Raw genomic sequence first — 10,645 nt, 5'->3', positions numbered from 1 at the left:
GGACCGGTAAAATTTTAAAACAAATTTTGCTGACCGATGGATCTTCAAAAATTAAAATCAACCCAAATTCCAAATATGACAAAAGTATGCAACTTAAAAGCAAAGAATTGAAACTTCCATTCAATGAGCATATTGCTGCGGTCTCTTTGGTATCATACTTGTAATACGTGCTGGTTCTATTAAAGTTTTTCACATACAACTGGTCCTAAAATTAAAGACTTAAACGAGCTGTAGCCTACTTTTGAACAGTTGGGCACCAAACTTGCAGCATTGTGACGTACGATAAAGTCCAAAGTAGACCATTAACTCTATGTTACGTCACAATGTTGCAAATTAGGAAGCTGATGGCGAAGTTCTAAATTTGATGGTCAAGCCTTCAACATCTTGCATTTTGTAGTTAAGATTTAAGATTGTAATATATTTGGCGGACCGGCAGGAAAGTTGACGCGTACCGGCGGTTGAGAACCACTGCTCTAGCTGGTACACACTTTACGTATTTTAAATTTGGTGGATTTGCAGCAATCAACTCGTATGTGTAACATAAAAGTTGTCTACTCACAATAGGTGCTTGAAAAGTTTCACCATACCATATTTTACCATTTACAGTAGCCTATATGCAGCTTCATCGTTTTCAAATTTGGTAGGTCTACTGCAAATGCACATGTTCGTTTGACCCGCGCCCTTGTCGGGAGAACACAATAAAACTTGACAAGCAACAAGGCCAACGACCTTATAATACCAAATACGCAGTAATAACTGTACGACGGGCTCGATAACGTAAAGTCAATCCTTATCCTTAGTAGATACTTTGGGGTTTGTGCCCCGAACTATATTCTGCGACACCAATTATATTGACTATAAGCTCTTTTTGCGCCCGGACGCTGCGCAAAATTTTTTCTTACATATTTTTAACCTAATGAACACAACATTTCCCCCAACTTGAACAATTCAGAAAAATACAATTAGATAATAAAAATGTACATAACTTAATTCTTATTGTTGTTTTTTCAAGGTATTTTACAAGTTTACGGCAGTTAATTTTTTGTACGTCATAAGCACAACTAACATTGCATCGTTTGAGATAAAAGAGTCGTTATGAGATGACGAAAAACGTTAAACCGTTCCGGTGGCCTAACTTAATTTAGGCTACTTCCTTTCTTATGGCGTAAATCCGGACATTCTTGCCAAGTTTTGAAACAATCTGTCTAGAAATGTGAACATTTCGTCAAATTGTATATTGTAATCGGGTTTATGCGTGTATCAAAATTAGGGGCCGCACAGGTTTCCCAAAACTGGAAAGGTAGCAATCCGCAACACCAAAAAAGGTTGGGAACCACTGTTATAATGTTATAGGCCAACGTTTATCATTTCGTTAACCCATTTCAGATACAATCAGTCGCAAACAGTCAAGGGACGACAGGCATTTGCCTTTGTTCATTTGCTATATGTTTTTCGATCACCGCGCAAAACGTAATATTTAGCATTTTCATTTTGTGCAATCATCATTACAAAATCATCACACGAGGATGAAAAAACACGGACGTGCTTCAACGCAATAGTTAGCAATAAACAGCATGATTAATTGATTACAAAATTTGGGTAGATTTTGCACAATATTGCGCTTGCAGTGGTAGGTCCTAATCAATTTACATCACCGAGACATCGCCAGTAGGCTAGTCGTTAACTAGAATTCAAATTAAACAGAGGACACGGAAGAAGTCCTTTATTTAATCTGGCCAACACCAGCTATATTGACAAATAGATTACATTTGGCCAAATAGACCTTAAACCAGGGAGCCGAACCGTTTGACTTTTCAGGTTCGGTTTGGGTTCAAGGATTTTTTCGGAATCCGGTTCAGTTTCGGTTCGGAGTAATTTAAAAGTTCCGGTTCAGCTCCGGTTCGAACATCGTTATTGCAAAACGGTTCATAAAGTTCCGGTTCAGATACAATATAATTTGCGTTAAATCTCAAAATGTGGGTCGATAAATGTAGAGAATAATCTTTGCATTGTAAGTCATTTAATCGAAGTTCCGTGCCTTATTAAAAAAACAGCAACTCAATATTGAAATATCTAAAAAATAAAAAATGAACGATTTTTTTATTCAATATTCATATTTTTTTCATAAAATTTCGAACATGGCGTAACTTGACTCTGTAAAATAGAAGTTGTGACGCCATGCTGGAGCGAACCGCTTTTGTTTACAGGTTCGGGTTCGGTTAAGGTTCAGGTTTTTTCAAATTATTCGGTTCAGTTCCGGTTCGGCTCCTTAAAATCTAATAAAAACTGACTCAAAACCGGTTCATAAAGTTCCGGTTCGACTCCCTGCCTTAAACCTCTTTGAGATTTGGCATATACCGGAACTTTCGCAACCGGAAGTTTTAAAACAACTTTGGTCACTCTGGACTAGAACTAGGCCTAAACCTTCTACACACCGCCAAACCTTAATCAGTTCCCGGCAAACGAAGTCAGAAATGAACCTAAATTAAAAAATTAAAAGTTATAATACTATGTTGTCTTGTTAATAAAGCGTTAAGAGATCATTATTATTATAATCTTTTGTAAAGACGAACTACCTAATCAGTTTGATTTTGCTAAAGCGAAAACATCGTTTCTCTTCAGTGCGTTCAGTTCCGACTTTGGCGAACGTCTGAGCACAGATTGTTGTTTGTTGTAGCGTTGTTTATTGCTGCAGCACCATTGATTAATAAAGTACGACCATATGCGAATAATACCCTTAATTATCGGGTGCTGGTCTAGAATCCTACCACAGCGTTGGAACAGTTATTAAAGCAACGCACAATATTTGGGTTAGGGTGTTGGTTAGTGTTTGGCTGAGTGAGGTTGAGTTAATCAGTCAAGTATTATTTTATTTATTATTTAATAATATTGATTTTCCCACTCAAACGCTAACCCAAATAGTGTTCTTTGTGGTACGATTGTAGACCAGGGGCCATTATCGCATGTAAAATGTTTAGTGTTCCTGGTGTAAATGTTTTATCTTTTTTTGGCGCTGGTCTAGAATCCTACCACATTATTAAAACAACACACAATATTTGAGTTGGTAGGCACTTTATGCCAGTAAATGGGAAAAAGGGCAAGATGTCACATAGAATACTTATATTTTTTTTAAATGATTTCTATGTTTTTTTGCCGCCTAATTGTGTTTTCCCCGCGAAAATGCTTAGTCTTATACTCTGTTGAATTTTGCACGGAACAAAGTTTTGAAAACTTTCAAAATGATGTTTTTGGGCGAATTTGACCTTTTGGAATATCGAAAATGTCGGACATGTCTCCCTCACCGTAGGCCTATTTTCTTAACTGAACTACCTTGTGTCCCATTCGACCCAGTTAAACACCCAGGACGCGCGGCAACCCCAGATCCACCTGTAACACCCCCAAGACCCATTTCACCCCCAGGCCCGATTCTACACCCAGACCCGAACAAACCTTATATAGAAAATAATGTGGTTTCCAATCCTATCAATGAAGCTTCCCATGCAGGGCTGTTACCAGGAACCAAGCATTGCTCTGATATAAAAAATAAAGTATACATATTGCACATTTTTATATTGTTCTTGTGAAGTATATTGTACTTTGTTTCCATTGTAATTATTATCATGATATACAATTTTAGTGGTTTCAGTCCTATCACAATGCCAGATGTCATTTGGATGAGTTGTCAAAATCAACAGCAACAATAAAATTACTTTATTCGGAAAAATATGGTTTGTTCATTGTAAAGTTATGCAAATAGCAGTAACATAATCCGAAATTTCTAAAGTTCTTGACATTTTAGTACATATTTATATTGAGGTCTTGTTTATTAGACAAAGAAAATTGCATAATAATTGTTTAAATACTGAATTTTTGCAGATATTTCCAGGAGTAAAATCTATTGGGATGAGAAAATGTATGCTCCATACATTATACACCAGACAGAAGGTTATAATTTAATCCAGAAGATTTACAAAAACGATTTGAAAAGTGTTCGTGCGATGTTATCAAAAATAACTATATTTCCACAATATCAGGTATGTAGATGTTTGGTTTCTTAATCTTGCATTCCTGGTTAAGCAGTTTAGGTAGAAAAACATCTCTTCATACTTAATGAAACCCTTCACCAGTCGTTTCCAACATTTATTGCTTACTGCACCCCAGAAAAAAAAAATCTTTAGACACCCTTCAGCATTAGAAACTGGTTGGAAAGCGCTTCTCTGCACAATAAAAACATTTTTATTTTTCAGTCCGAAACAAAGTGTAAAAAAAGTAGATACAAGAGGAATTGCAGTCAGATGATTCGGAAATCTCTTTTTAGTTCAAATTTGGAAAAAAAGGAAGGATACTTTTTAACAATTCATAATTCGGAAGCAGTGGTAACTATATTTATTGCTATGGAGGAAAACACCAAGCCAGTGTTCTGCTAACAACAATGTAACGTAATGTTCATATTTTTAAGAACCATCATAAAACCACCGATGCATCTTATGATGAAACAATTAAATCTAACATCAAGGTACAATATTGTTTATGCTGGATCACCTAAAGTAAATTTACCAAAACTATTTTTTAAGTGGTTTCCATCTATAAAGAGTGGTCAGAAGGCTCTCGAGGATTTTGAAATTTTTTCTACAACAAAGTTTGTAACCTACAATAGCCATTCTCATGGTAAGCTTTTCATACTATTTTTATCCATTGATATAAATTTAGTGTCACTTGCTTACCCCAAAGATCACTAATTGCAACAATGTATTTAGATTTGTCAAGGACTGCAATTAAATTGGATGAAAAATGTACACCATATATTGTAATCAATACCAAGGAATTACTGTGCCAACACGGAAAAAACTACAAAACTGGCAACAAAAATTTAAACCAAGTTCCAAAACATGTATTACATTTTTATTAAAATATATTGTTAACATGTAAAATTTATATAACAAATTATAATTTTTAACAGTTGTTAGATCATCCTCAACTATTTAAACGTAACAGAAGCATTCAATGTTCCAAAAAAATGGATTGCAAGGCAAAAATAACAATAAAAGAAATACTTAAGTTTCCTCAATATGAAGTATGTATTCTAAAGACTAAACTTTATTATTGAACTTTTATTAAAAGTCATTATTGAATAGAACTTCACAACTTCTTCCTTTGATGTTCAAAAATTACGGAAAAAAATCTTGGGTAATGATGAAAATTTAGTAAAGGAGTCTGCATGTTGCATTAAATTTCCTAATGATGATGAACACTCTGGACATGTATTGGGCCAGGTTGGCTTTTTATTAAACACATTTCTAACTAGTTGCCTTATTTTATGTTAGTATACATTCTCCTTTAAAGATCATATTTATAAAATGAGTGATATCTATGAGTTATATAAAGTTTGTTAAACAAATAAATTAATTTTAGGAAATAAATTAATTTTAGGCGGCTGGAATATTTCAAAAAGTAGACAAAAGGCTGATTGAAAAAATTGATGAAATGGTGAACGATGGGATATATAATGTGCCAGAGATCAAAAGGGGACTGAATTTATATGTTATCCATGAACTTTTTAAAAATGAAGAACTTCCACAGAGCTCAAATCGTAGATTTTTTCCATTAAAGAAGGACATTCAAAATCACTTTTGCAAGTCTTTTACAAGACGCAGGCTTGCAAAAATTGACCAGACAAATGTCCAACTGTTGGTAAATCAATGGAAGGAAGAAGCTCATGGTGATGACAAAATATTGTTCAGACCCTACATTGCAGGATCAGATACTTCACAAAGGGTCACAAACAACGCTGATGAATCTGCACCTGTAATTGACTGCCAGCAAGCATTGCTTTTTGTCCACCAGTTTGCGTGGCAGCGCAGACTGCTTCTTCGATATGGACAAGATATCTGCCTGTTGGATGCCACATATAAAACATCCAAATACGCCCTACCTTTGTTTTTCTTGTGTGTTAGAACCAATGTTGGATACCAGGTAGTCGCAAGTTTTATTACGCAAAATGAAAGGCAGGCAGATATTGAAGAAGCCCTGAAAGTTTTAAAATCATGGTGCCCTAATTGGAATCCTTCTTTTTTTATGACGGATAAATGTGATGCTGAGATAAATGCAATTGAAAGTACTTTTACAGGTAATTAAAGAGAATAAAGGACACCATAGGCTAAATCTTAGGTGAGGTATCTAAACAAATTCTTAAGTTTCAATTCAAATTCACAAGTGAAATATAACTAGTTTATTTATTTTTTTATTTTTTCAGACTGCAGGGTATTAATTTGCGATTTTCACCGAGAGCAGGCATGGGAGAGATGGGTAAAAAAGACAGAAAATAATGTCGGAGATACAAAAGATACACTGCTACAGCTTATCAGAGCTGTAGCTCAGGCTGAGAACGAAAGTGAATTTGTTAAAACATTGCACAATTTGAGGTCAAATAAGATTTGGCTAAACAACATAAAGTTCCAAAGATATTTTGAGAATATGTGGCTAAGAGAGAAGGAGGTTGTTTTTTATATGTATTAGTTTGAAAGTAAAGCGACAATTATTAAAAATAGTTTTGTTTTAGCGATGGGTGTACCTTTACCGAGCAGATAGAGTGAAAATATTGATCAAAACAAACAATGGCGTAGAAAGACAGAATAGAGTCCTAAAAGAATGCCACATGAGATTCCGCACTGATAAATCATTATCAGGATTAGTCACTATTTTACATAAAGAATTTCTCCCCGAAGCGAAACAAAGGTAACTATATGACAGCTAACATTAAAGAAATACAGGTGATAAACTCTGATGTCATCACAGAGCAGCATGCCTATTTTGTATTCTTGGTAGAAGGTAACACTGGTAATCTTTGTTGTTAACTTTTTTATTAAAACAGGTACGATGAAAAAAATCTAAGAGCTTCCAGTTCATACAGGAAATACAATGAGAATGTTCCATGTTATCTAAAAAATCGTCCAAATGCAGTTGTGAAATTCTGCATGCAAAGAATTGCACAGTCAACGAGTATCAATGCTAAAAGCATTGCAAGAACTGGAAGTTTTTTTACTGTGGAAAGCAGTTTAACTAGTGAGAAATACTGTGTTAAGTTTGGATCAACCGAAGAATTTCCGAAATGCACTTGTCCAGATTTTCGCCAACATTTTTTGCCATGCAAACATATGTTTGCTATTTTTAATAAATTTGATGATGTATCATGGTTTAGCTTACCTAATTGGTACTCCAATTCTGTATATTTAACACTTGACCAAAATGTTGTTGGAGGAATTGAATGCAAAGGAAATTCTGTTGAAAGCTCTGTTGTCACTACAGATGAAACTGTACATGCAACATTAAACGATAACGAAGAGCATAAAAGTAATCCAAGTTTTGTCATGAATTCAGAAAAAAGAACAGACGATAAGCCTAACCCTAAAACTATCAAAAGCATTGCAGACCAACTTGCTGAAATAAAAAAATTGGCATATGATGCCACATCAGAAACTACTTTAAAAGAAGTTAAGAAGAATCTCACTACTGTCATCGAGGTACTTTCAAAGGCATGCAAATATGATTCTGGAATAAGAGTTTCTCATAATGATAAGTCTGACAATAAAAGGATGTTGTCCAGCAGACCTTGCGAAGATGGAGTAAAGATATCAACTCCTAGACTTTCTCTAAAAGTTAAACGAAAGTGTCCCTCCAGCGTTCCTTGTCATGATGAGCTGCCTCGTAAACAGCCGAAACCAAATCATTTTGCATCAAGATGTGGAGCCCATGCAAATGCAATGCGAAAACTAAACCAAGTTGCCACCTTATATCCAAAAGAAACAGTTTCAAACAAACTTTCCTCAAAGCATGACAATACAATGCTGCTGCCACCATCTACCAAGGAATGGTGTCATCCAATACAAAAAAAAACTATGAAAAAGATCACACCAAATCTTGATGTTGTTCAGCATCACGATGTTGACCATACCTTACTAAAAAATGGTCCACACTGTTTATCGCTGCTACAAATAAAATCTATTGAGCCACACATAAACAGAGGAGAATTGCTCGTTTTGCTATCCCATGATCACAGTTTTCGTGCTGGGTGGTTATACGATGAGATAGTCAATGGCTTTATGTGGCAACTCAGCATATGCTGCAATGATGTACTTTATGTGTCATCTATGGTTGCTCTAGTATTACAGCAGAAAGGTTCTATCAGGAGGTTGTGGTCTCAAATATCCCTGTCTAACAAAAAGTGGATATTTGTGCCGTGGAACCCAAGTGGTCGTCATTGGATATTACTTGCTACAAACATTGAAAAACGACTACTTTTATACCTTGATCCTGCACAAATGATTTGCACCCAAACAAGTATGAGTGTCAGAAGTGCTTTTGCTTTTATAAATAACCTCATGACTCAAAAGTTTGGATTTTCCCTGACTTCTGTGGAAAGCGTACCCCGGACTCTACAGCAAGACACAGATAGCTGTGGGGTCCTTGTTTGTTTGTATGCAAAATGGCTTGCATCAAACAAAAGTCTTGTGCAATCAGGATCAGTATTTGAATATCGCCAGCAAGTATATGACTCTGTCGTTGGGACATGTCTTAAAGGAAAACTAAGGCGTAACAAATGCAAACTATGTGATGACTCTACAAAAGTTCAGTGGATACAATGCTCTCGGTGTCCACAGTGGTTCCACAGCACATGTGTAGGGATGACAGAAGAACAAGCAGCAAATGAGAAGAACTTTGTATGTCAAGACAGCGATCATTGGAAAATTTGAATCACCTAATATACACTTCATTTAGACTTTAATCAAATTTGTTATTTATTGCCCTTGTACAATCATTTTCAATCACTTTTTAAAAGATACTTTAATCAAAAGTTCCAATCATTTTCAATCACTTTTTGGAAGAATTTTAAATCAAATTACTGTTTGGTTACCTCTAGTTATTTTGAATCACTTTATAAAATAAATTTACTTTTCATTTAGACTATTTTAAATCAAATTACTTTTTCTTAATCATTTTCAATCACTTAATTAAGTTTTTTAATCAAATTATTTTTATTGCCCATTTTTCAATCAAATTACTTTTTGTTGTAATCATTTTCAATCACTTTATAAAGTTTTTTAATCAAATTATTTTTTATTGCCCTTTTTTCAATCAAATTACTTTTTGTTGTAATCATTTTCAATCACTTTATAAAGTTTTTTAATCAAATTATTTTTTATTGCCCTTTGTACAATCAATTTCCTTGTTCTAATAACTTTTAACACTTTCAACTTTTCTATTTCCATTTGTCTATCCTTCTTTTTATCTGCAATCTGCATCATGAATCAATTGACCAGCACCCATCTAGAAATTCCCATGCCTGCAATCTAGAAATTCCCATGCTTTTTTTCATTCTTTTTTTTCATTCTTCTTGCTGCCGATTCATTATTAAGCAATCTTGAAATACCCATGCCTGCAATCTTGAAATAGCCATGTCTGCAATCTTGAAATACCCATGCCTGCAATCTTGAAATAGCCATGTCTGCAATCTTGAAATTTCCATGCCTGCAATCTTGAAATTTCCATGCCTGCAATCTTGAAATTTCCATGCCTGCAATCTTAAAATACCCATGCCTGCAATCTTGAAATACCAATGCCTGCAAATACTAATCTCAGCATTACATTGAATAACCAGTTCCCCTATACACATTTTGACAATCTGAACCATTTCATCAAACCAAATATCAACAACATATTAAACATCAATTTTCTATAAACCACTCCATGTCAATTAGCAGCACTTTAAAAACAAAAATCGTCCAAGATCTCTTTAAAAGTAAGCAAACATTGTTTTTTATGACATAATTTTACATTAGTTTAAAAACACCATGTATTATTTCAGATTGGATTTTTACTTGTCTATACAGAACCCCCATGTGCCTATTGATGATGATCAGGATTCCCTTTGGTTTAGAATACTGGGTATTGGTAAAGTATCGGACATCTGTAGTTAATACTATTTATATAATATAAACCAGTAGTTTGTATTTTTATTAACACACTTTTTGTTTTGTTTTATGTCCTGGTCAACAATGTGGATAACATTTCAATGAGTTGTAAAAAATATTTATTTGACCAGATCAGTCAATGAAGTTGTATGTGCCAATAATAGCTTTCCCAACTGCATGGAAGAAACCGCTATAAACAATGTAAGCACTTAAACTAACTGGAGCCATACACAAACTTATGAAGGACTATATTTTGTTAATAGAACTAATGCTTATGTGTTTTTTCAGCTCCATTTCTAACCTTTTTCCTACTATGACATACTAAGATTATTACCTTTACCTTTGATACCAAATATCTTTTAGGGAGATTATTCTGACATTTTCGATATTCACTTTTTCTGTTATTTATTTTGTTTTACAAAAAAAAAAAAAAAAAAGTTATGCATGGTTTCTGTTTTTTAGCACGTTTTATTATTCTTTGTTTTTTAGTCACCAAAAAAAATTACAAAAAAGTTGTTGTTTAGCATGGTTTCTGTTTTTTAGCATGTTTTGTTATTACAAAAAAAGTTGTTGTTTTGGAAAATAACCAAAAAAAATTACAAAAAGTTGTTGTTTTGCATGGTTTCTGTTTTTTAGCATGTTTTGTTATTACAAAAAAAGTTGTTGTTTTGCATGGT

General features: G+C 34.1%; 1 protein-coding gene across 1 annotated transcript; it reads left to right on the top strand.

Annotated features, from left to right (window-relative positions):
- Positions 1 to 3,998: 3,998 nt before the first annotated feature.
- On the top strand, positions 3,999 to 6,891 carry LOC146157469 (uncharacterized). The gene is made up of 7 exons (XM_083388221.1): positions 3,999 to 4,034; positions 4,460 to 4,516; positions 4,961 to 5,074; positions 5,136 to 5,273; positions 5,431 to 6,127; positions 6,254 to 6,391; positions 6,872 to 6,891. Exons 1-7 carry the CDS (start codon positions 3,999 to 4,001, stop codon positions 6,889 to 6,891), a joined length of 1,200 nt encoding a protein of 399 aa, XP_083244347.1.
- The last annotated feature ends 3,754 nt before the right edge of the window (positions 6,892 to 10,645 follow it).

Source organism: Ascidiella aspersa, chromosome 4, assembly GCF_963924565.1.
Source record: "Ascidiella aspersa chromosome 4, kaAscAspe10.2, whole genome shotgun sequence".
NCBI lineage: Eukaryota > Metazoa > Chordata > Ascidiacea > Phlebobranchia > Ascidiidae > Ascidiella > Ascidiella aspersa.
The sequence above is the reverse complement of the archived record's forward strand: the minus strand, read 5'-3'. Positions and strand labels throughout refer to the sequence as shown.